The 26387-nt window shown below is 51.6% G+C and overlaps 1 protein-coding gene across 3 annotated transcripts in view; it reads left to right on the top strand.

Annotated features, from left to right (window-relative positions):
* The window catches only part of SNX7 (sorting nexin 7), a 35828-nt gene extending 11008 nt beyond the window's left edge, over positions 1 to 24820 (top strand). For all 3 annotated transcript variants that reach the window (XM_070395811.1, XM_070395813.1, XM_070395812.1), the window contains exons 3-9: positions 451 to 561; positions 1105 to 1269; positions 1732 to 1930; positions 3752 to 3951; positions 5763 to 5849; positions 16543 to 16695; positions 24432 to 24820. In XM_070395811.1, the coding sequence (XP_070251912.1) occupies positions 451 to 561; positions 1105 to 1269; positions 1732 to 1930; positions 3752 to 3951; positions 5763 to 5849; positions 16543 to 16695; positions 24432 to 24509 (993 nt within the window). In that variant the 3' untranslated portion in view covers positions 24510 to 24820. The remainder of the gene's footprint in view (positions 1 to 450; positions 562 to 1104; positions 1270 to 1731; positions 1931 to 3751; positions 3952 to 5762; positions 5850 to 16542; positions 16696 to 24431) is intronic.
* Positions 24821 to 26387: the final 1567 nt, after the last annotated feature.

A 26387-nucleotide genomic window follows, 5' to 3' on the forward strand; every position in this document is an offset into this window, starting at 1 on the left:
TTAAAACAGTGGGTAAGACCACTCCGTCAAATGCTAGAATGTTCGCATACCAAACGCATATTTTAGCCAAGCAGTTGGTTCGAGCACATTCCAGGAAAACGTTTTTTCCCGGTTGTGTTCAGTTCTCTTCCAAACGGCACTGACAGGACTTGCCTCCCGCCCCGAATCCCGATCTCCTGAGAAGAGACGCGTGTTTAAGCCTCAGTGCGGGACCCACTCGCCCTCAGGTGGCCGCGCCTGTGGGAGGCAGAGGGGCCTCGCACGCAGACGCCCCGTGTGGGTCTGAAACCCGGGCGTGGGGTTTGCTTTCCTGCTGGCCATGCGGGGCGCCGGCTTCCCTCCCCCTGCCCCGTGCGCTGCGGCTGCACAGTGAGGCCCGCTGAGCCCGGGCGTCTGGACGGGCCGCGGCGTGGCCGGCCTTGCATTGCTGTCTGCTGCTTCCTCCTGCAGACGTCACGCGGGGAGTTCGACTCCAGCGAATTCGAAGTCAGGAGGCGGTACCAGGACTTCCTGTGGCTAAAGGGAAAGCTGGAGGAAGCCCACCCCACTCTCATCATCCCGGTAGGTAGACCCCATCTCCATAGAACGGCTGCCACCTTGTCCTGCGAACCGTGAACTTGCCTGTCACCAGGTCCAGGCCTTTCTGTTCATGTAATTCATTCACCTTGGAAACATTCATTTTAAACGTTTCCGCCTAACTACAGATTTGCTTTTTCTTTTTTAATATTTTTGTATTGATCTCAGGGAGGGAGAGGGAGAGGGAAAGGGAGAGGGAGAGAGAAAAACATCAGTGATGAGAGAGAATCGTGGACCGGCTGCCTCCTGCACACCCCACACTGGAGCTCGAGGCCCCACACGGGCGTGTGCCCTGATCGGGAATTGAACTGTGATCGATGCTCAACCACTGAGCCACGCCGGCCGGGCCAGGTTTGCTGTTTACCTGTTCATGTTACCGGTTTGTCGTGTTTGGACTTAGCATTGCGATCTTTGTGAGAAGTGGTGGCACGTTCCATAGTCTGTAAAACGGGCACGGGTGGCATTTCCCTGACCCTCGGCCGCCGGGGGCAGGTGCCGCGCTCACCTGCGTGTTTGTTTTTGCCGCAGCCGCTGCCGGAGAAGTTCGTGGTGAAGGGCATGGTGGAGCGCTTCAGCGACGACTTCATCGAGACGCGCAGGAGGGCCCTGAACAAGTTTCTGAACCGAATCGCCGACCACCCAACCTTAACGTTCAGCGAGGACTTCAAAGTCTTCCTTACCGCACAGGCTGGGGTAACGCCTTGGCTTTATACTCGCGTAACCCTTTCCTGTCTGCCTGACGGAAGGCCGTCCCTCCCCTTGTTGGCCTAATTCATAAGCCAGGCAGCAGGGCCCTGGAATTAAGGAGGATTTGAAAAAATATGTATTTTTATTGATTTCAGAGAGGAAGGGAGAAGGAGAGAGAGAAACATCAATGATGAGAGAGAATCATTGATCAGCTGCCTCCTGCACGCCCCACTCTGGGGGTCGAGCCTGAAACCCGGGCCTGTGCCCTTAACCAGAATCGAACCTGGCACCCTTCAGTCCGTAGGTGGGTGCTCTGTCCACGGAGCCACACCAGCCAGGGCTCGAGAAGGGCTTTTAAACGCCGGAGGGATAGCCTTCAGGTGCAGCCCCGGGCCAGGTCTCCTTCCAAACGCTGCAGACACCCCACACCTTCCTCCACCTTGCGGACCCCGCTCCCTCCGTTGGCAGGAGCTGTCGTCGCACAAGAAGCAGGGGCCGGGGCTGCTGAGCAGGATGGGCCAGACGGTCCGCGCCGTCGCCCTGTCCATGAGGGGAGTGAGGAGCCGCCCCGAGGAGTTCACGGAAATGAACGACTTCATCGAGACGTTCAGCCAGAAAATAAATTTGATCGATAAGATATCCCAGAGGATCTACAAGGAGGAGCGAGGTACCTAGCAGCACCGGACGTGTGCTTTCCAAGCTGTTTGGTTCCCGACGGGTCCTCCCAGTCACTGGCTGGTGGCGGCGTGGAGGTGGCGCCTCTCTTGGGCCCTTTCTCCCCACTAACGTCTCCCCGCCCGCCGCCCCGTCTCCCCGCCCTCCGGCCTGTCTCCCCGCCCACAGGCCCTTCTCCCTGCCCGCAGGCCCTTCTCTCTGCCCGCAGGCCCTTCTCCCCGCCCGCAGGCCCTTCTCCCCCGCCCGCTGCCCCGTCTCCCTGCCCGCAGCCCCGTCTCCCTGCCCGCCGCCCCGTCTCCCTGCCCGCCGGCCCGTCCGCCCTGCGGCTTCCTGCAGCACTGCTGCACCCCAGCATGCGAGTCGCGGGCGCTGTAAATTCCTGCTCTCCTGGTGCCAGCGCACCCTCGGGATTTTTTCTTGGTTCCCGGGTGTGATGAACCCAGTCAAAGTAACTGTGTAAACAGTAGTCCCACCAGACAGGCAGTTATTTTCAACATTTGTAATATTTTTCAGTTTACTTCATCGTACCAACTTTTGAAATTATAATAGTTTATTTTAGAGCAATATGACATTACGCCTAACCCTAATGAGTAGAAGATGATGAAATATAGAGAATTTGGTGTTATTTATGTGGCTACCAGACCAAAAAAAAGCCAAAAATGCTCACTGCTTATACATTCCCTCCCATAAAACACTGTCACGGAGAGTGGATAGTTTGAACACAGAAATGTGAAAGTCCTCAGATTTTAAAACGAAATCGACTTTTGAATAAATGGCTCATCAAGCATTGAAGAGCCCTTTTGTTATTTATTCTTTCGTTGATGTGAAAATATTTATTGAACACACTGTGTATCAGGCTTTGATATTTAAAAAAAATAAGTAAGGCTTGACCCTGTTTTAAGGAGCAGGTGGCCTAGGAGCGTGCCAGCTCCACAGGCGGGCACAGGAGTGGGGTGGCAGGTGTAAACGTCGTGACAGGCGTGGGCAGAGGTACACAGTCGTGGCTGAGGACAGAGCATCTAAGAACCCTTTGGGACGGAATCAGAAGTGGTTTATTTACTCTGCGATTTAAAGGATTCAGAGGAGTTTGTTGGATGATGTAAAGGGCAGAGGACCAGGCAGAGGGGTCTGTGCAGGGTGTGAGTGAGGGGTCTGTGCAGGGTGTGAGTGAGGGGTCTGTGCAGGGTGTGAGTGAGGGGTCTGTGCAGGGTGTGAGTGAGGGATCTGTGCAGGGTGTGAGTGAGGGGTCTGTGCAGGGTGTGAGTGAAGAGGGACATGAGATAGTCATACACGAGCGGTTCTTTTGGCTTCAATTGAAATATCTTTGGGAGAGAATCGCAAGAGTTGGGCCCAGAGAGGCGAGATGAAGTCTAGTCATACAAGGACCTCCTGATTCAGTGCTTACGTGCTGTGACGGAAATGGAGAGAGGGACCCTGGGGAGGACAGGGTAGAGATGCAGATGGTAATGGGAGTCAGGATAGGTAAGTGGGTGGTCGGGTGGAGAGATAGATGATGATGGAGAGTAAAGACTGATAGATAGTAAAGATGAAGGCGCGGGAAGTGGTGGTTGGCTGAGTGCAGGTGTGAGTCTAGGATGCGGCCGGACTCCTGCTCAGACTCTGGGAACACTTACCCTGACGTGGGCCATGCGGGCAGGAGAAGGGAGAAGACGGCGCATTTTGTCTCCGGTCAGGTTGCTGGAGACGTGGGTGCAGGTGTCTGGTAGCAGAAGTAGTCACGTCCCAGCCAGGACGCCTGTCAGCAGGGATTTTCAAACGTCCGTGAACTGAAGGACTTATTATTTTTTTTTAGAATACTTTGACGAAATGAAAGAATACGGCCCCATTCATGCCCTGTGGTCGGAGTCGGAAGAGGACCTGGCGGACATGCTGGGCGGCGTGGCCAGCTGCCTGGACCGCTGCTGCCAGGCCACCGAGCGGCGTCTGTGCGGCCTGTCCGAGGCCCTGCTCCCCGTCGTGCATGAATACGTGCTCTACAGCGAAATGCTCATGGTGAGGCCCCCGCGTGACACTCCGGCCTCCGGCCCTGACCCCAGTGTGAGCTGCAGAAAGGCAGCTGCTGTTTCTGCCTTTGCGCGTCTTCCCATCCCAGCAGGACCCTGCGCGTGGACGGATGGTATTGCTCGCCCGCCCATGCAGTGGTGGGCAGAAGAAGACATTAACAAAAGAGGGGACGCCCGGCCGGTGTGGCTCAGTGGTTGAGCGTCCACCTAGGAACCAGGAGGTCAGGGTTTGATTCCCTGTCAAGGGCACAGGCCTGAGTTGTGGGCTCCATCCCCAGTAGGGAGTGTGCAGGAGGCAGCCAATCAATGATTCTCTTTCATTATGGATGTTCCTATCTCTTTCTCCCTTCCTCTCTGAAATCAATAATATACATATATATATATATATATATATGTATGTATATATATATTTTTAAAAAGGAGCGAAGTAGAAAAAAAAAAGGAGCGAAGGGGTTCCTGGCGTTAATGGCAGTGACACAGGGAAGTAAATGTAGAACAATCCGTGGCCAGTGGTTGAACTTGGTATTGATTTCTCTAGACAAGGGGACTCTTCATCTCTCCTGCATGTTGTCAGGGCGGTTCCACAGGCACAGACCCAGACTGAGTGGTGTCGGTGCTTTTGCTCCAGCGCCTCTCAGCTCTCACTCGGACACGGACAGCCCCCTCCTCCCTCCCCATGTAAGGTGTTTGTGTCTGGGCCCTTCCCTGCCCTGAGCACACCGCGAGACCCGTTTCTTCTCAAGCCCCCGCTCCTGAATGTCCTTTAACTCTCTCTGGTTGAGTCAGTGTTTTCTATAACCTGTTGAGGCCACTTGTGTTCGTTATTATAATTTCATTATTATTTGATTAATGCCGTGGCAACCAGTGCCCAGGCGGCGTGGCTCAGTGGTTGAACGTTGACCTATGAACCAGGAGGTCACAGTTCGATTCCCGGTCAGGGCACAGGCCCAGGTTGTGGGCTTGATCCCCAGAAGGGGGCGTGCAGGAGGCAGGCGATCCATGATTCTCGTCATGGATGTTTCTCTCTCTCTCCCTCTCCTTTCCTCTCTGATATTAAAAATAAATACTGTGACAAGCAGGGAAAGATGAGTGCAGATAGCAGGAGTCCTTGTGCCCCTGAGCCTAAGGAGAATGTCTCGGAAGAAAGGGAGTCACCCAGGGAAAGGCCTGGCCAAAGACCAGCCAACACTGGACAAGCTTCCGATGACTTCTGCACGCAGGTGCTCCCACACGGGTGTGTGCAGCTTTAACGCCGCAAAACGGAATCCTGGTGATTCAGGAAAACGAGATGGGAGAAGAGGCTGTGCAGAGCTGGACTCATTACTTCATATTTACACCCGTGAAGCTAAAATAAAACCCTGAGATGTGAGCACACACTGTGGGTCCCGCCGTCCCTGACTGATAGCCATTCCTTGGGAGTCGGATCAGGGCAGCCAGGGAGGGTGGGTATCTTCCGGGGAGTGGCCTGCGTGGCCTCCAGCTGCCGAGAGGGTACACCCTCCCGATGAGTGCTCCCCGGCCTTCTGTTTGCTTTGTTCCTGGCTCTTTCTGGATCGCTGTGCGAGCCCAGGGTACTCCTCCCACAGTGGCTCCTCAAGTACTTCCACCAGCAAGAGAGGCCCTGGGAGGCTGGAGGGCTTATAAACGCCTTTTCCTAATGCCTGCTGTTGGTTTAGCTCTTAGAGATGGAAAACCACTTGTAAAGTCGTTCTGTCCCCAACCGAGTGGTGGCTGCTGATACCCCGAAATGTCTATGTCGTGGACACACAGCTGACGAGGTCCTTGTGTTTTCCCGCACAGGGCGTCATGAGGCGGAGAGACCACATCCAGGCAGAGCTGGAATCCAAGGCGGAAGCTTTGACCTACAAGAAGGCGGACACGGACCTGGTGAGCCTTCACGTTTCTCCATTCGATGGGGTCGGCTTATTGCTTATCTGAGACTTTTCCTGGCCTCGTAGAGCTCCCTTACAGCTTGCTTTGAAGCGTTCAGCCAAAGGCACTAAAATTTCTCCCGAAATGTCTATACCTTCTGTTGAGTTCTCTAGGAAGGAGACTTTGTTAATGTTTTTTTTTTCACTCCGAGGACGTAGGTGAGTGTTGAGGACACGAGTGGCAGGTGAGTGGGGGTGTCCTTGAAACCCCCATTAATGCATAGGATGATGACCCCAGCCAGCCTGCGTTAATGTGTCCCTCATTGTAATCCTCTTCCTACAAAAGATATGATGTCCTTCCTGCTTCTCTTTACGCATCTTCCTCTCTCCTTGTCTAACCTGAGCACCTTCAGGGCAGGGACCTTTTATTTGTTCCCTGACGTGTTCTCAGCCCCCGCATGGCTCTGGGTACGCAGCTCACGCAGCGAGCATTTCGTGGGTGAATGGGTGAAAACTGCGGGGACCACGTTGGAGTCTGGAAACCAGGAGTCCCTACAGGGCAGAACCCCGAGACCTCACTAGGGAGGGCGATGAACTCTCCTCAGCGTCCTGGGTGGGGTTTCTTTCTGGGCTGAGTGTGTGTTTCAAAGTCCAGTTCATTCTCCCAAACGGTGTGGGTGGGGCGGGGTGGGCTGCTGTGGGCAGATGAGGACAGAGAACCACAGAAAAGCAGAGGCACTAAGCCAGGGTGAACCCTTCCCGTTCAATAAGGTGTGTGTGTGTGTGTGTGTGTGTAACTTTTTAATTTTATTTAAAGAGTCAAGTAGAAGGAACAAGAAGGAGGGGACACATGTACTGAAATAGTATTCTTATCCTTTACGCTGTAGAATTCATTTATTTGTTAAATAATTTTTAAAGATACTGAAATTAGCGGTGAGGTAAAATGTTGCCGTTGACCAAATCCTAGAAAAAGCACCTCACAGTTCCAGGAGCAGAGGGCGATGCTAAAAGCCGTGCGTCCGTCAGGATGGCTCCTGCTCAGGTTGTGCGTGGAACACGGACAGGAAGTCGCTGGGATTATCCCTCCCCAAAAGTCACGGAAGAAGGAGCCGCCCACACGTGGCTTGGCTTTCCCAGCTCACCTAACAAGGGCACTTTCTTTTTTTTCATGTGACTTGCAGATATTTTGTCTTTTTTCTATAAAAGTTCCCTTGATGTCTCATTATAACCTGATGATCACTGTCTGTAGTTCTGATCCATTTGCGCGTTCGCCGGGTCCAGGATAAAGTTGTTGTTGGTTTTTTAACCTGGCGAACTGCTGTGTTGAAAGCGTGGAGAAATTTGAAGCGTTAATTATCTGCATGATATTCTGTGAGATACGTTTAATCAACTAAGATTTGGAGCAGAGACATCTCGAGTACTTGGTTGTTGCCATCAGAACGGGCCTTCCTGGAGCGTGCAGGGAGGGTGGAGGGTTTGCGGGTGGCGGCATTTGCGTAGACCTCACTGCAGCAGCCCTTCGTGTTAGGACGGCATCGTCGGGAGAGACCTTCAGAAGGAGGCTGACATGATCGGTCCCAGAACAACGGAAAGGAAGTTGCTTAGAAAGATGCAGGATAGGATCACCATGGAAACGCACCCTTGTGAGGTCCTTGGAAGGAGCCATCCTTTGCAGTCGCCATGGCGACCCTGGCAGAGAACTGAATAGAGCCATCTAGCCCGGGTGTTCACCATGGCAACTCAAGCAGGGCCACTTTAGAGCCCACCCCGGGGCCGTCTCTATGGAGACCTGCCGGGCTGCCCTCAGAGGCTCCGTCCCCGTCCCCTGAGGGTGGGACGCCCTGTGCAAGCCCAGCTCAGCAGCTCAGCATGAGGAGGTCGCTGACGGAGCTCTCCCAAGACGGGCGGAGGCCAGGGGAGTCATAGTTATTGGGTGGAAATAGAACCCCGATGGACAGCCCCGACGTCACGTTGGGCGTGTCTGGTGGACGGGGAGGGACCCACCTGGAGATACACGTGTGGGAGTGGTTAGAAGATAGGCAGCATTTAAAGCGATGAGATTGGTCGAGGTCACTCAGGGGTGAGACTAGACGCCCCGTGACTGAACCTCAGCACTTGCCAGCATGAAGAGCCAGGCCAGGGGGGTGTGGTGGAAGGAAGGGGATTGTCGCTTCGGCTGCTGGGAGGGAACTGGACCAATAAGGTGAACTGAACATGGAGGGTCATTCGACTTCTCTAACCCACCTCTCCACGTGAGAGGCCTTTATGCAAACAGCAGGGCGAACTGGGACACGCGCAGGCCGTAACGTGTTGCAAGAGGAGCTGAGAGTTGTGTGATGAGCTCCACGAAGAAGATGCTCTCCTGAGTCAGAGCCGCATCTGCCGGTGGAGACGAGGGGCCGCGATGGCCCCGAGCCGGGGGGGGGGGGGGGGGGGCGCGGGGGTGCGGGCACTGTGGTTTCTGCTGTTTGGTTAGGAGTTCTCCGAGGCAGAGCTGTTTGAAAACACTTATTCACTCGCCGCCTCCCCGGAAGAGAGCAGGGGCCTCGGGGGTGCCAATGCTGCTGCCACTCGCGGTGTTCTTATTTTTATTTCTGAATGGGCGCTTTATCGTGTTCACTCAAGGCAGCATTCAGATAGAAATGAATGTGAATACGCTTGACATTTAGCAATATGTGCACAGACTCCGCGAGTCGGGTCTGGAAGCGCTGCCATCGCGGTGGCAGGATGTTTATGTGAGCAAAAATAACCTCGCATTTTCCTAAGATCATCGCGGCCTGGATTTGCATGCAGCAGCGCTCAGCAGCTACAGACAGACACCGGATTTATTCATGCCGGTCCTTGCTCCGGGTGACGTGCTAGTTGTGAGCCAGTATTGTGCTCTGATCTTCAAATAACGGTTGTTCGTCTTCTGATGTTCTCGACAGCACCCTGCACAGAGCAGTACTGCCTGCTCGCTGAGCCTTAAAGAAATGATAATATTGACATAGCGTGCGTGTGCATGTGCGTGTGTGCATGTGTGTGTGCGTGCTGGCAGGGGAGAGGTTGCCTCTACCTGTTCTCAGATATCTTTTTCTTACCTTTCTCTCCTGACCTTTTTGCGAATGTCTTTCTTCCAATAGACCTCATTTCCCAATATCTGTCTTTCTCTGCTGCTCTTTTGTCTGTTCGCATCTGCGTGTGTGAGAGACGCTGGCACACACGCGTTCATGCGCACACGCACACATTCGCCCGCAGGGAGGGACGTGGCGGACGTGGCCCTGGGGGAGGAGAAGGCCCTTCTTGTCGGTGTCTTTGTATCGGCGCGTCCCAAAGCATCGGCGCTGCCCATCTCGCTGGCCTAGTCGCCCGGAGTGAATCTGGGGGCGCCCCTTACGCCCCAGGGGACGGGGGCAGCCGATGAACAGGCAGGAGCTACCGGTGAAGGACTCCACATACTTTCAAGGTTAGACCCACATCTCTTCCTGGAGAGACGTGACCCAGAAACGTGTGTTTAGTTAGGAGCCTTTTGGAACCTGCAGACACCAGCTTGTCTGTCGTGAACACAACATGGAGTTGACTCATGCCAACTGTGACCCAGAAAATCCGTCAGGAGGCATCTGAGGGCGAGAAAAGACTGTACCGCCTCCAAACCGTTCGCCGTGAACTGGGCGCGGGGGTGTGGGTGTGTGAACGGTTCCAGGTTTGCTGGGAGGACCCGTCGGCGTGGAGTGCGGTGAATGGGGCCTGCGCGCTGCGGGGCGAGTGTGGGGAGCAGGACAGGGAGGCTCTAGCGGAACGTGGTCGCCCGTGGTTCCCAAAGACACACTGTGAGCTCGGTGTCTGTCTCCAGCAGCACTTCTCCCTGTCTCACCTGCTGCGGAGAAGGTAACAGGACGAGTAAAGAGGGTGGTCGGACACCCGTCAGCCCGGCCGCCGAGGCTCAGGGGCTGAGCGTGGACCTAGGAACCAGGGGGTCAGGGTTCGATCCCCAGTCAGGGCACAGGCCCGGGTTGCAGGCTCGATCCCCAGTGTGGGGCGTGCAGGAGGCAGCCGGTCAGTGATTCTCTCTCTCTCTCCCTGTCCCTTCCTCTCTGATATCAATAGAAATATATTTAAAAAGAATCCCTGTCATTTCTTCCTAGGATGGAAGAGCTCCGTACGGTGTCCTGCACGTGGGTGGGGTGGTTTGGGGAGTCCTGCCCACTCTAGATAGAATCTTTGAACAGCTGCCCCCTATAGGAATTCAAAAATAGGTCCAATTCCTTTATTTTCTCTTTTAATTTAGGCTTTTTGTTCATAAGAAATGTGTCCTGAGGTCTGTCTCACATCTCTCCCTCCCTCCTCTCTCTCTCTCTCTCTCTCTCTCTCCCCCCCCCCCCCCCCGCCCCCGTCCCTCTCTTTCTTTCTCTCTCCCCCTCCCTCCTCTCCCTTCCGCGCCCCCCCCCCCTCCCCCGCCTCAGTAAATACTTGGTGAGGCTCAGAGCAGCAGTAACACGCTGGGAGCCCGAGGCCTGGAGGGGACTTGGACGCTGTTACTGACCGTGCGACTTTAATCAGACATTAATTACTCTTTATCCACGAACGTGCAGAACTAATAATGCTGGCTTTGAAGGAAAACGTTTTGAAGATGAATTAATGTGCATAAAGGTAGAGCTTGTGTCAGTAAAAATTTTGATAAGAGGAAAAAAGTACAGAAGAATAATATACTAGAGGCTATATAATGGCATCATGAAACTTATTATTGAAGCCGGGGGTGGGAGCCTTTTCCCTGCCAAGGGCCATTTGGATATTTTTAATATCATTTGCAGGCCACACACACAAAGATCAGCTTAAAAACCAGCTGCTCTGTTTGGCCAAACATTGAATTAACTCACCCCTGATGCCTTGGCAGGGCCAGGCCAAATCATTTCTGGGGCCTTATATGGCCCGCGGGCCAGGAGTTCCCCACCCCTGATTTAAGGATGAATCGTCTCAATGGTGCTCCTAAAGTCAGCAGTTGTGCTCCACAAAGACCAGAGCAGGGTCCCCTGGCGGATGCCCACCCCCCCCCCACCCCCCGCCCCCGCAGTGTCGGTGCCCTTGGATTGCACGGAGCTCTGGGCCTTGGAGAGGGAGGTCTTTCTGGGGGTTGGTACCCAAGTTAGGCAACCTGGGTCCCGAGAAGAAGTTATAAAAAAAGGCACTTCAACCTCAATAAACCTTACTTTTTCTTGTTAATAAAATGGGAAAAATAATAATTACCCAACAGCTATATTGTGAGGATTTTAATGAGAGAATATGTGAGATATTGGATTAAGTACAAAATAAAATAAAAATAATTTATGACAAAATCGTTTAGCCTGAGAAGCTCTGTAAAACAAATCAGCTCAGATTTTGGCTTCCAAATGATTTTTAACCTCAGTGCGACCTTATGATAATACAGTGTGTTTCTCAGCTTAGCTGATGCTCGTTAGGGACAAATAGAGGGAGTTATTATCGATAAGAGGTTAAAAAGCCTTGAATTTCCTAAGCAGATACATTATTCTTTTTTAAAACATACATTTTTGTTGATGTTAGAGAGAGAGGAAGGGAGAGCGAGAGAGAGAGAGAGAGAGAGAGAGAGAGAGACAAAAATTGATCGGCTGCCTCCTGCACGCCCTCTGCTGGGAATCGAGCCCCAACCAGGGCATGCGCCCTGACCGGGAACCCTTTCAGGGCCCAGGCCGACACTCAACCAACCGAGCCACACGGGCCGGGCCACATTATTCCTTTTTCAAGGGTTTATATCAGGAGGACTCCTAGAAGCACCAGAGACGCCGCCCTTCAGTCTAATGTATGGGGGTGGGGGGGGGCCCCCTCTGTTGTGCAGAGGACTCAAAGGAAAGCATTTCCTAAACTGGGGCCGATTAACAGCCACTCCCTGTCGCCTCCAGTGTCACAGGGAGTCACGCTGACCCTTCCTGAGGGACACTCAAGGTGTCGGGGTCCTGGCTTGACAGGTGACGTGGCCACGACACTTGCGGTATTTTAGGACTCACTTGCCATTTTTAGGAAGTGCATTGCATACTTTACTGCACACGTTCCGTTTCGATAACAGCCGACCGGGGCTGCAGGCAGAGGCTCCTGTGTTGAAGACAAGCGTGCATTGTGCCATCGACGACGAAGGTGCCGCTCAGCAATCGCACGGCTGCCTCACCGCGGCCTTGTCTCACCAAGCGTCTCATCTCCCCGCGCACCTCTCCCCTCGCGCAAATCAGAAAATAACAGCACTTTCTCGCCGAGAGCTCTCAGCTCCCCCTGCAATTTAATTACCGCCTGTGAAGGAGCGGAGCTGTCAGATCTTGAGTTTGCTATTGTCTTCTGATGGAGGGCCCCTCGAAATCTTTTTATTTAGGCGTGTTATTTTCAAGAACGTTTCGAAAGGATCAGTTTCGGCTTTCCTGGTTATGAAGAGAGATTTTTAGCATTTGAATAAATAGGATGGTTGATTTTATTCCATAAAAGGAAATAACAGAGAAGCTGTTTCACAAAGAAAACAAGGATTTTTCGCCCCCAGTAAGAATAGCTGTTATGATCAAATTGTATTGTTCTGCTCAAAAATGTTGGTGATGTGTGCCTTTGGGGGTAGGGGCAGGCCCATTCTAAGTTTCTGTGATCTTTCTTTATTTACTAGAGGCCTGGTGCACGAAATTCGTGCACTCAGAGGGGGTCCCTCAGCCCGGCCTACACCCTCTCGCAGTCCAGGAGCCCAGAGGGGTGGGCCTGAGCCATCAGCCGGACATCCTTAGTGCTGCCATGGAAGCAGGAGAGGCTCCTGCCACTGCCGTTTCACTCACCAACCATGAGCCCGGCTTCTGGCTGAGTGGTGCTCACTGACCACCAGGGGGCAGCTCCTGCATTGAGCATCTGCCCCCTGGTGGTCAGTGCGCATCATAGCGACCAGTCGTTCCACAGTTTGGTCAATTTGCATATTAGCCTTTTATTATATAGGATTATTATTATTTATTGATGAGAGAGAGCCAGACAGACAGACATCGACTTGTTCCACTTACTGATACTTTCATTGATTGAGTCTTATATATGCCCTGACAGGGGATTGAACCCATAACCTTGACATATCAAGATGTCGTCTCTCTAACCAACGGAGCTACTGGGCCAGGGCCCAAGTTTCTGTAATATTTAAAAGTAAAGAAAATAAACCTTGGAAAGGCAATAGGGAAACGAGCCTCAACTTATTACTAATATTTTACTTTTCTAAAAGCATTCATTCCTTCCACAAATACTATTATTTATCAAGTTCCCACTGAGCGTGCGCACCGGGACATGGGGTGGGAAGATGGACACGCAGGCCCAGAGGACAACGTCCATCAACAGGAGGCAAGTCCATGAAGTAACTGCTGGTCCCGTGAGTGACGGGGAAGGACCAGTGGGCGGGGTCAGACGACAGCAACACGGACCGGTTTGTACGGAAATGCTGTTCCCAGAAGGGTGATCTGAGGAGCTGGTGTTTAAGCTGAAAGGAAAAGAGAATGAGCCAGAAGATTCAAAACAGACTCGTTTTTCGGAAACCTCACCTAGTATTGGTCCTCTTTGAAATCTCCTAAGAAACTTTAAAAATGCTTTTTCCAAAAAGGACTTCTGCATCTTGTGATCAATTTTATTCCTAAGTATCTTGTGTTTTTGTTTGTTTGTGTCATAAATTAGAAAATGGATGCAAACACCTTAAATACTTACAAAGGCCACGCTTACGAAAATACATCCATTTTCAAAACTGAGCTGCCCCACAGGCGTGGCCCCGTCCTGGGGAGACACCTGTGTGTGTTTCTCCTCACCACCTCCTGCGTGAGGAGAGGCCGGGTGTCCTTGCGTGGGTTTCTGCATCTGCTGCTGTAATTGTATGATTTCCTCCACATGCACTTCGCGTGGGGATCTGCACTGAGATTTTTTTCTTTGGAACCGACCCCGGGTCCCTGGGGTCAAGCGGACACGGTCCTCGCAGGATTTGGCTGGCTCCGTTTTTCGGACTTTCACGTCCATGTTCCCGAATGAGAATACAGCTGCCCCTCCCCTTCCTGAAGCTTCTGCAGTCGTTCCATGGGCTTCTGTTAAAATCCAAACTCCCACTTCAGGGCCTGTCATCTTCTGCTGTCCCCGCACTCACGGGCTAGGGACCAGCCGGAAGGGACCACCTGTCCTTTCTCACAAGCGCCCACCAACCTCCAGGCTGCCACCTGCTAGTTGCTTTGCTCATGACGCACAGCACCTTTCCTTTGTCCAGCTCCGTTGTTCTCTCTCCTTCTAGGCGTGAGTCTTGGAGGGCCAGCCCATTGCTGTACCCGCACCTTAGTCCCTCGCTCAGGCTAGAGGGCTGCTGAGAGGGTGGAAGAGGGCCGGGGATGAGCCAAACCCTCCCTCCGAGTTGTGCATGGCGCCCCATCGCTCCATGCAGGTGGGCCGGTTCCCTCCCCCTCTCCTGTCCCTGCTCACCCTCCCCACCCCACACCTCCCTGGGACTCGGGAACCCTCCCGCAGCACAGCTGGGCCCTGCTCCCCACCTTCCCGGGCTCCCCGCTGCCTGCAGGCTCTCGCCCTGCCCAGAGCCAGTTCCCCCTCTCATGGTCCATCTGCCCCTCCATGCGTTTCCTGGGGACCCCTTTCCTGTTTCCTCTGCTGGGACAGACTGCTTTCTGCATTGCATGGCCGCCTCGGGGTGTTATTTATTCTCACGGACTGCATCCCCCTCCAGGGAGAGCGGTCGGCTGGCCCCCGGGCGGCGTGGCGGGCGCAGTCAGCGGGGAGGGGACTGGGCAGCCCTGGGCCCGGACCTGGCTGCTCTGCCGAAAGGCTGTGTGATCGTTCGCACTCCTTCCTCCCGGTCCCGTGGGGAAGGACGACACGCGTGCCAGGTTTGCAGCGTTGGATGCAGGTGCAGTGGAATCGTGCACGGGAAGTGTGTGGCCTCAGTGGCCGTCACCGTGGTGCAGACACTGGTACTCGTGCAGGGCTCGAGGTTGGAGCAGGATCCCGTGCCGTGTGCCGAGCTCCTAGCATTAATGGCTGTCATTGAGCTGGGTGGCTAATGTCTGGCTGTATGTGACGGAGGCTGAGAATTACCCCCAGCCTTGCTGTGAAATAGCAGTCCCCCCACCCCCAGCTTACAAGCGTTTATTACTTATTCCAGTTTTACAGCATTTGACGAGGTGGGGGGGCGGGCGCTGGGGGTGGAAGGCTTGCTGCTGCGTCTATGTTTCCACCAACAGAGGGCCAAGTAGCTGCCAATTTGTGGAAGGAATTAGTCAAGCTTGCGTCCTCTCCAGCCCTCCCCGTGCTGTCTGCCAGCAGAGAACACGAGCTGGAGTCCTGCTTGGAGGGCTCCTGACACCTGTGTGGCTGGAGGGGCCTCCTGGGCCTGCCAGGTTTCTCAGTCCTACACCCCCACTGCAGTCAACTTTTATTATTTGTTTTTATTTTTTAAATATATATATATTTTTGGAGAGGGTGAGAGAAACAGAAACATCAATGATAAGAGAGGATCATGGATTGGCTGCCGCCTACACAACCCCGACTGGGGATCGAGCCCGCAACCCAGGCCTGTGCCCTGATTGGGAATTGAACCAGGACCTCCTGGTTCATAGGTTGTCGCTCAACCATTGCACCCCGCCAGCCAGGCCTGTTAACTTTTGTCGATGGTCCATGTTCAGTGAGTTCCTGTGGCGATTAAAGTCAGCTAAGGGAAAGGGCATCTGACAATAGTATGCTTTTCCAAATTGTTGGGAAAGGTACAGTCCAGGTCATTCTTCGTTTGAGTTAGGTGGTGTGTGCTTATTAGAAGCTAGAGGCCCAGTGCACAAAATTCGTGCACGGGTAGGGTCCCTAGCGGCTGCCGGCTGCCAGCCGGGGCCTCCCTTCCCGCAGTTGAACTCCTGGTCAAGGGGACAATTTGCATATTAGGCTTTTATTATATAGGATTAGAGTTTCCAAGGATTGGAATCATGGGAGCTGACTGGGTGACGGGGACGCCTCTGGCCTGGAGGTTGGACTGCATCCTGTCTGGAGGTTGTAACGCCAATTAACTGAGCGTTCCGCCACAATGACTGGACACGGAGGCCAGGGGTGGGAAGCCGCGGCGAACAAAACCCTCCTGTAGCGTAAACCCCAGCAGCACACGCAGCAGAGGTGATGCGAGTGTCTGTGCAGAACTTGGAGACAAGTTGGGGTTCCGTTCCCTTTGTTTGGTGAATAGTGGGGCTGAGGCCCAGGGCTGGAGAGTTAGCGGGGGGTCCTGTGCTCAGTGGGCTCAGACCTTGGACCCCCACTCAGCACCTCTGACCAAACCCGGTGTTCTCCGGATGTGAACGAGGCTGCACACAGTAAACGCCGGTGACTTTGCAAAAAAATGAAAAAGAGGAATTATTCTTCAGCTGTGTTGGTGCCTATGTATATAAAAAGCTAGCATGCCAAGCGTCCCCTCAGGAGTTGGACTGGGAGACCAGGAGTTTGATCGCTCGCTATGACATGTGCTGACCACCAGGGGGTGGGGCGTCATGAAGGAAGGCCCCGGCCAGCAGCAGCAGCCAGGGAAGGAAGACCCCGATTGGCCCTAATCGCCTGCCAGGCTGAGGGACCCTGCCCGTGTACAAATTTTATGTACTGGGCCTCTAGTTTTGATATAATGTAATGTGCAGCTTAGACTCCTTGCTCAGTGGCTAGAATCCATAGATCCACTTCTCTCCCTGTGTCCTGTTCAGCTCACGGAAGAGGTCGGGAAGCTGGAAGACAAGGTGGAGTGCGCCAACACCGCACTGAGAGCGGACTGGGAGCGATGGAAGCAGAACATGCGGAACGACATCAAGTCTGCGTTTGCGGACACGGCCGAGCGGAACATCCACTACTATGAGCAGGTGATTATGACCCAGGATAGCGCCTCCTGTAAAAGGGCATCTTCCCCTTTACTGCCCCCCCGGCCTGTGTTGGGAGAGTGGTAAGGAAGCAGGTGGCACGTTCAAGAGCCTCTCGGTGGCTCAATGCCCATGAACTTGCCAGTTAATGGGGTGATGCCACACCCTCCCACTGAGATGCGTGTGTGGATGACCAGGGAGGAGGATGTGTTTTCTGTCTTCTTCTTCCGCACAAGCTCCCAGGGGCTCACACAGCTGAGCGCAACATGAGGGGACATGCCCCCGTTTCCTCTGGTGTCTTTCTCCTCGGTCTCTTGATCTGGAAGGATTCGAAGTCCTTGCAAGCACTTGATAATGCTTCCTCATCATCTCCTTTCTTATTTCCTCTTTCTCTCCCTTTCTTTTTAAAAAAAATATTTTAATTGATTTCAGAGAGGAATAGAGAGATATAGAAACATCAGTGATGAGAGGGAATCATTGATCAGCCACCTTCTGCACGCCCCTCACTGGGGATGGAGCTCGCATCCAGGGCATGCGCCCTGACCAGGAATCGAACCTTGACCTCCTGGTTCATAGGTCGACGCTCAACCACTGAGCCATGCTGGCCAGACCCTCCCTTTCTTATGTAATAAAGGGTTTGCAAAGTGAGGAAAGAAAAAACAATTTTCTTAGAAACAATTCAATTACCATCACATACCATATTGCCATTTTGCAAGTTTTGTCCATCACAGCATTTGCTATCAGATGTTATGTTTTTAACACTTACCTCCAAGTAAATTATAGTTTTTTAAAAATTTTTAATATGTTTTTATTGATTTTTTTTTTTATTTTAGAGAGAAAAGAAGGGAGAGAGAGAAAGAGAGAAACATTGATCGGCTGCCTCCTGCAGCCCGAAATCTGGCCATGTGCCCTGGTCCGGAATTGAACTGGCAACCTTTTGGTGCTTGGTACCATGCCCAACCATCTGAACCACACCAGCCGCGGTGTGAATTATAATTATAATTGGACTAGAGGTCCAGTGCACAAGATTCATGCACTGGTGGGAGGGGTCCCTCAACACAGCCTGTGTCCTCTCGTAGTCCGGGACCCTTCAGGGGATGTCCGACTGCCGGCTTAGGCCCACTCCGGGACCTTTCACTCCTTACCGCCCGCCTGCTTGCTGCTCTTTATTGCTTGTCTCGCTGCTCCTTAGTGCTGCTGTGGAGGTGGGAGAGGCTCCTGCCACCGCCGCTGCGTTCGCCAGCCACGAGCCCGGCTTCTGGCTAAGCGGCACTCCCCCTGTGGGGGTGCACTGACCACCAGGGGGCAGCTCCTGCATTGAGCGTCTGCACCTGGTGGTCAGCGCGCATCATAGCAACTGGTCTTTCGCTGTTTGGTCGATTTGCATGCTAGGCTTTTATTATATTGGATGTGTGAACTTTATTATAACTTCAGAAAACCCCCACAGGTACTTGTTCTGTTGTTTTTTCCTGAGTAACTTCTAAGTGGTTGACCGGTCATCCCAGTGCAATGGGGAGGGTGGAGCCCTTCAGTACAGGCTCCCTAATTTGCACACAGACTGTGTTGTGGGCCTGGACCGCCACCTACCGTCTGCTGTTGTCCGTTAACTTCAGAATCACTCAGACACACAGGGAAGTGGAATGCTCCAGAATCGTCCCATTCCCTTTGTAAGTTTAATCACATTCTTATGGAAATACTTCTTTTTTCATCAACATTTGCACAGACAAAGCCCCAGCGGGGTTTGTTTCTAGTGTGATGGATGAAATACAGAACGAACATTTGCCTCTGGACTTACTTTTATGAAGACAAATGGTCACAGCTGGTTTATAACTTAAAATTTAAATACCAAAGTGATCGAGGAAAATCAGATTATGAATATAAGGCAGAGGTCTGTACCAGAAGCCAGTTATTGTCTGGTGAAACGTGCGTGGATGTGTGAATTTACCCAGAGGCAGTTGACAGCAAATATAAAACAGGAATTTTATAAAATGAGGTCATTCCCACTTTGTCCTGTAGGATCGATGAGTAGGAATACATTTATGGAGTCTTTTTTTTTTTTTTTTTAATGAGAAGAACAAAACAATGAAACCCCAAATCCAGTTGGACATGAGTGAATCGTTTCAAAGTCTACTGGTATCCAGATAACCGAGGACAGCGATTCCTGTCACAGCGTGAAGGGACGCGCAAACCACAGTCATGCTGGACCAAGTGCATGGCCATTTTCTAGTTGTTCCCCAGCAGTAGCTGTTTGTGTCATTGATGCTGATGATAGAGATGCTGATGTTAGAGATGACGATGATAGAGATAATAGAGATGCTGATGATAGAGAAGCTGATGATAGAGATGATGATGGTGATAGAGAAGCTGATGATAGAGATGATGATGATGATAGAGATCATAGAGATGCTGATGATAGAGATGCAGATGATAGAGATGATGATGGTGATGATGATGGCAAAGAGATCGGGAAGAAAGTGATCCTTACTATGTCGTACAAATTGAAAGGATAGATGCTTTGAAAGCTTAATTTTGACGTCATAACCATGAAAAGAGTGCGTCATGTTAACTTTTTTTGCCAAGTGCAGCAGTGTGTTGTTAGCTGGACATAATACTCAGAGTAACAGCATGTGTTCCTTCGCACAGTTTAGTTTAGAATTACTAGTTAATGGGTGGAGGTCCTTGTTCTGTCGCCTTACCTTTCTGGTTATAAAATTAATACCAGGGCACTCAGAACAAACAAGAACAGCAACAACAGAGCTCCGTCCTCTGGCAAGTAAGGAGGACATGAAGAGAGCCCATGCCCTTGTCGCCTCGAGTGGCACTTTAAGCACCGTTATCGGAAAACGATTTGCTGTGTCCAATCAAACTATTGTTCAGTGTCTGCAGGGCCCTTTCTGAGCGTGTCAGCATAAAGACATGTGGCCGAGCCTGTCCAGGGTGGCTCGGTTGCTTGGGCATCCTCCCATGCACCAAGAGGTCGCTGGTTCAATTCCCATTGGGGGCACTTGGCTGGGTTTCGGGCTCGATCCCCAGTAAGGGGCGTGCAGCAGGCAGCCGAGCCATGTTTCTCTCTCGGCGATGTTTCTCTCTCTCTCTCTCTCTCTTCCTTCCTCTCTAAAAAGCAATAAAAACATATTTAAAAAGAACAACATGAGGTTGCATGGCCAGGTCAGAGGTCACGTCATTCCAGATACGGTCAGTCTTCTATGTCGGTGCCTCATGTAAAATCACTCATTTAAGGATCTAGTCTGTCAAGTAGAGGTGTTGGTGCTCCTCCTGTCACCCCCTCCCATCCACACAGTCCTCACAGCATCTGAGGAAAATAAAATTAGAAAACATGTGCGATGCTCTCACACAAAGCACCTCACCCCCACGCCTGCGCCTCGAGAATCGTCCAGGAACCCAGAAGTAAGTGTGGTCTTCCTCTCCGTGTTCTGGACTTCCGGTGCCCGGAGACAGGGACCTTGATGTTTGGAGTGTAATTCCGTACGAAGCTGGGCGCACCTCGCGTGATTGGCCTGCTGTTGGTAAAAATCGATGATGACACGATACGGCAAATGTGCGCGTGGAGAAGATACGCCTTCGAATGTGGCTCCTGGACTAGTTCTTCCTGTAAGACTTGCCGTGCAGGAGAGGCCCAGCTTTCCCGGGTGTGAAAGTGGGAAGCGGAACCTCCCTCTCCAGCAGACCTCGAGTGAGAGCTCAGACTCACAGGACAAAGCGGTGAAGCAATGGGCCACAAGGTGGCGTTTCCAGCTGATGAGTCCGGTGCCTTCACTCCTGCGGTTACGGCTTGACAGATGCACACTTATTACTGGTACATTCTTGAGAGAGACATAAGAGATTTTTAGAAAACGTGCAGATTTCGTCATTTTGAAGTTGTTGGTATTTCTAACATCGTAAGTGGGCAGGTGAATCTCGGTAGCTGAATGTAGGCTTTCCCCCAAATGGAATCTATGAATAATCTTGAGCTGCTGCAAAATACCAGGAGCTGCTTTCCTCTAGTGCCATGGCCTCCAGTGTCTCTCTAGATGGGTGACTTCCTAAAACTTCAAAGCAGGCGGCTCCCAAAGGGTCCGTGACGGGTTTGAGTCTCAGGATTCGGTGGTAAAGAGCAGTTACTAAAAGGTCGCACAGCGCGTCGCCCTCATCTTAGGCCTGGTCTACGACTTGGATAACGTCATTGATTTTGCAGCCATATTGGCTCCAGGTAGAGGTGTTTACAGGTTTGAGCTTCAGTATTTCCTCAAACATCAGTGATGTCGTCTGCGCCCAAGGCCATTGGGACACTCAGCGACCCGCAGGCACGGCTCCCACTGGTAGGTTAGTAGAGAGACGCGCTTACACCATGCTGTCTGAACACGCTTTCAGATCCGGGGGGAGACGGGAAGTACCACAATTGCTGCCTTAATATGGGAATTTCTGGTTTTAAAATAAACACATGCTAAGGTTTGGCTGTTATCACATTTTACAAACTTATGGTTATTGTACTTTGTTGTCATAGGTAGTATTAATGTGTTTATGTGATAATTTGGATGAAACTAACTTTTCTTTTTTCAAGTTTTCTTTTGCAATTGCCGTTGACATTCGGGATTATGTTGTATTAATTTCAGGTGAATAGCATGATAGTTAGATAATCACATGCTTTTCAAAGTGGTCCCCCCAGTATTCCAGTTCCCACCTGGCACCGTACAGAAATATGACAGTGTGATGGCCCATATTCCCTATGCTGTGCTTTAAATCTTTAAGGCAATTCTGAAACGACCACTGTGTACTTCTAAACCCCTTCACCTTTTTCACTCAGCCCCTGAACCCCCACCCTTCTGACAACCATCAATCTGTTCTCCGGATCTATCAGTCTATTTGGATGAAACTAAATTTTCTGTTAGCTGTTCCGTGAACAGGGTATAGCATCTATATAATAAAAGCCTAAGTGACTGTTAAGGCGGAACAACCAGAACGACCGGTCGCTATGACGTGCACTGACCAGCAGGGGCAGATGCTCAACACAGGACCCCCCTGGTGGTCAGTGTGCTCCCATAGGGGGAGCACCACTCAGCCAGAAGCCGGGTTCATGGCTGGCGAGCGCAGTGGTGGTTGTGGGAGCCTCTCCCGCCTCTATGGCAGCACTAAGGAGCAGTGAGCCGAGCGGTAAAAAGCAGTGAGCAGGCAGGTGGTAAGGAGTGAGGGGTCCCAGACTGCAAGAGGGATGTCCAACTGCTGGGGAGTGGGCCTAAGCCAGCAGGTGGACATCCCCTGAGGGGTCCGGAACTGCGAGAGGGCACAGGCCATACTGAGGGACCCTCCCCCCCCCCAGTGCACAAATTTCGTGCACTAGGCCTCTAGTTACCTATAAAAATACTAAACTTTACGTTGGCATTATTCCATGGTGGCTAAGAGCATGGGCTGTGGGCAGGTGCAACGGTGACCTTGAGCTGAGAGCCCTTGAAGACTTATACTTGAGGTTCTTCATCTCTAAAGCACTAAAAATAACAGGGCCTGCATCACAGATCTGCTTGTGTGCTAAGCTGTGTGTGTGTGTATGGAATAGAATGAAGACAGATGAAAGACAAGGCCTAGATGCTATATTGACCATTCTGGTAAGTCACTAAAATAAATGATTTGAAGCTTTTTTACTCAGAAATATTTTTCTGGCGTCTCAACCAGCTTATCCTTTAAGTCACAACTCCTTTCCCTTCAGCCTGAAATTGCCAACATAGAACGTAAGTCTCCAAGCTGCTCGATAGACACATGAAATGCATGTCACCCTCACTCCGTGCCCAGCACAAAGGGAGGTTTTAGTAAACGCCGATCCCTGGAGGAAGAGTAGCCACTGGCACTGCGTCTCCGTGGTGTATGAATCTTTGGACATCCTTTGCAATGATCATCTTACAAATATCGAAGATGGTGGGGAGGGGGAGTGTTGCCCCTGATGTGTCTCCACACCTTGTCCTGCCCCACAGAGCCAGGCAGACTCGACCATTGCATGGGGTCGCCATCAGCCCTGGGAAACCCGCCCTTTTAGTTCTCGGATGACACTTGATGGGCACACATAGTCCGCGCCCTTATCCTGGGCTTGTGAAAACGGCCCAAAGAAGGACCAAGGTTCGCCTGCAGTCCCAGAGTCCAAACCGCCTCATGCCCCACCGGCTCGGAAGCTATTCATCTTTAAATGCGGAAGCTCCCGTGGGAGCTCTTGTTGTGCCTGTGGGAGCCCCATTCATGTCTTCATTTGTTCTTGAGGAAACTTGGCCCCCTCGCTGTGGGGTCACCACCCATGTGCCTCTTCTAATGGCGCCGGCATCGCTGCCTTCGCAGAAATGGCAAGAGATTCACTTTCTCTGGACACTACAGGTCACAATTTCCTTAACTGTTAGATACAAGGTGTGGTTTCATCAAAGCATTGAAGCCAACGAAATAGAACGTAAGGGGGACCATGACACACGATTCAACTAGAAGTGGGATCCCTGTGCTGATTCTCTGATGAGGATAAAGCTAGAACGAGCTGACGGGTTCCATGAACGTTCAGGCCAACCGAGATACCAGGCACTTTCGGGTGTTGCTCTGATTTTTTAGGTTTTTAGCTCACGTCACAAGTTGTAATGATTTCAGCGTCGAAAAAAATCAATCCCTTCATGGTGTGTTTTCTTCCACCACTGAAAAAAGGCTGCTCTGCTGTCTTCTCGCTCACACCGTTTGGATGAGAAATGCTGCCATCCTTGTCTTCTGTGTACAGCACACAAGCTGTTAAGATTATCCCATGGATGCAGTTCACACGGGTACCGGAGGCTAGGCCATGGGGAGGATCGGCCTCAGGCAAGGTCACGACCCCGTTTACGTCTGTGCATCTTCTTCAGTCTCCTGATCCCTTTCTCGCTTCCCGAGCCCAGTAATGGCCAGCTCGCCCCAGCGGGGCCCACAGACCCTCCTGGCATCATTGCCAACTTTCTGAGCACTTGCTTTGTGCGAGGCGTTCTGCCTAGAGGTTTGTGCAGGTCATGGAAATGCCATTCCACAGTTGCTTTCGTGGTAAGTGAGCACTGTCAGTGACCTGGGTTTCAGCTGAAGAAACTCGGATCTGGACCATCAGCCCGTGCGAACCCACCTGCTGTTGTGGGACTCAGACCCGATGGAGGCAGGTTGCGTCTCCGTCCTCTGCCTGGGCGTCTCACACCTGCCCCCTCACAGCCAGCGCCCCATCTTTTCCTGGATCACTTAGGGGGGTACCAGTGGGTCATTCAGCAAACTAACCTGGCTCATCCTTTAACCTTGTACAGGCTTCACCGCACTGAGCAGTCCTTTCCCTCATTAAGAATTAAAGTGTAGCTCTGCCCGGTTTGGCTCAGTGGATAGAGTGTCAGCCCGTGGACTGAAGGGTCCTGGATTTGATTCCTCAAGGGCATGCGCCCCGGTTGCAGGCTCGATCATTGTCCCTGGTTGGGGTTCATGCAGGAGGCAACCAATAGATGTGTCTCGCTCACATTGATGTTTCTCTCTCTCTGTCTCTCCCTCCTTCCACTCTCTCTAAAATTCAATGGGAAAATATCCTCCGGTGAGATTAAGAAAATGTTGTTTTTCTTTTAAAGAATTAAAATGTGTAGAACAGGACGAGGGCCTGGCAAGCTGGTGGGAGAGTGGAGTGGGGCGGATGGCTGTGGGCCGGTGATACCGGGCCGCCCATCCTTGAACACTGACCGTGAGCCACTGCTCATCTCCTCGTGTGTGTTTTCGTTCCTCAGTGCCTTGCTACCTGGGAGTCCTTCCTCACAGCACAGTCCGACCTCTATGCCAAAGAGCCCCCTGAAGATAAACCTTAGTCCCACGGAAGGCCGGCTTCTGTGTGACCTTGGAGAGACAGCATCGGTTGGCCAAAGTGATGCCCTCATGGGTCGTATCCTTTCTAAAGTGGACAGAAACATTCCACAGGGTCTGGGAAACCATCGGGGGAGCTCGGGAGTTCCAGATCGCTGGTATAAATTGGGATGTACGTGTATAGCTTAGTTTTCATTATGTTCGTAAATTTGTATGCCCACAATGAGATATAGAACATCTTACGTATTTGTCCGTGGAACGTGTCATTCTAAATATATTGTAAAGACTCAATTTTAATAAAAAGTTTGATATGAAAGGACAGGCTGTGGTGTGTTCTTTTTCTACAGAACCTGAAGCAGATTCTAATATGAATTCAGCGGATAGTAACAGTCACCTTTATTTCATCCCAGCTTCCTCTGAAATGCTATTCACTTCAATTAAGAACTTGAAATAATTATAAAAAACTAGAGGCCCGGTGCACAAATTCGTGCAGTGCGGGGGGTGGGGGGTCCCTCAGCCTGGCCGGTGATCAGGGCAGCAGGAGTTTGGCTTGGGGGAGGGGTCGCCTAAGGTTGGCCAGCCAGGGGGAGGGGCCACAGGAGTTTGGTTGTAGAAGTGCACTGACCACCAAGGGACAACTCCTGCCTTGAGTGTCTGCCCCCTGGTGGTCAGTGTCTGTTATAGCAACCAGTCGACCAGTAGTTTGGTCGTTCGGTCACTTAGGCTTTTATATATATAGATGATTTAATATGATTAAACATGAATGATAACTGTTTGATTAAAAGATAAGTAATTATTTTTAAATAAATAATTAAAAGATAAGTAATTATTGGTTGGTTAAAAGATAAGTAATTATTTTTCACAATTTTTAAAAAGGTATCAAAATTATTATTTGAGTTCTTAGAAATCATTATGTGATCATATTCCCACTGGTAAATTTTTGGGGGTCTTTTTTACATAGTCTTCACACCTCACATCTAGCTTTTATTTCTTTTTTTAAAATATGTTTTTATTGATTTTATAGAGAGGAAGAGAGAGAGAGAAACATCAATGAGAGAGATTCATCAACCAGCTGCCTCCTGCATGCCCCCAACTGGGGATCAAGCCCGTATCCTGGGCATGTGCCCTGACTGGGAATCGAACCGGGTACATCTTGGTGCACAGAAGATGCCCAATGAACTGAGCCACACCAGCCATGCCAGATTTTGTTTTTTACTGTACACAGTGTTTATGAGATTGATTCTGCCATTTATTTATTGAACTAGAGGCCTGGTGCACGAAAATTCATGCACTGGGGTGGGGGGGCTCAGCCTGGCCTATGCCCTCTCGCAGCCTGGGACTCCTCAGGGGATGTCCACTGGCCAGCTTAGGCCCGCTCTGGCAGGCCAGGAGCCCTCGAGAGATGCCTGGCTGCCGGTTTAAACATGAATGATAACTGGCAGTCAGATATCCTTAGCACTCCACAGCCAACCTTCTGTGACCCTCTCCCCGCTCATCTCTGTCTAGCGCTCTGCCGTACCACCTGGAGCTTCTGGTGTGGGTTTCTTGAGCTGGTTGTCACGTGTGCTTGGATGGTGATTGTTAGTAACATGAAATATGATTCCTGGATCCTTCATCATCAAAACAACAACAAAATAGCATCACATATTTGACTTACTTAAAAGAAAGACCTACCCTAAGGTTTACACATACCTTTCATTGAACACGGGCCTGTTTTCCATACCTGCTCCCGGAACACTGGGTTCCTTCTGTTCAGTGTCTGTTCCCCAGGCCCAGCACGAAAGGAACCGGGAAACGTCTCCTGATGCCCAGTGTTCCCAACACCAGATGGAGAGTGACAGCCCCGCCGCAGACAGGATGGAAAGCTGCCTGGAGACAGATCC

This window comes from Myotis yumanensis, unplaced genomic scaffold (genome assembly GCF_028538775.1).
Source record: "Myotis yumanensis isolate MYYU_CA2020_CCGP unplaced genomic scaffold, mMyoYum1.0.hap1 SCAF_17, whole genome shotgun sequence".
In the NCBI taxonomy this organism is placed as follows: domain Eukaryota; kingdom Metazoa; phylum Chordata; class Mammalia; order Chiroptera; family Vespertilionidae; genus Myotis; species Myotis yumanensis.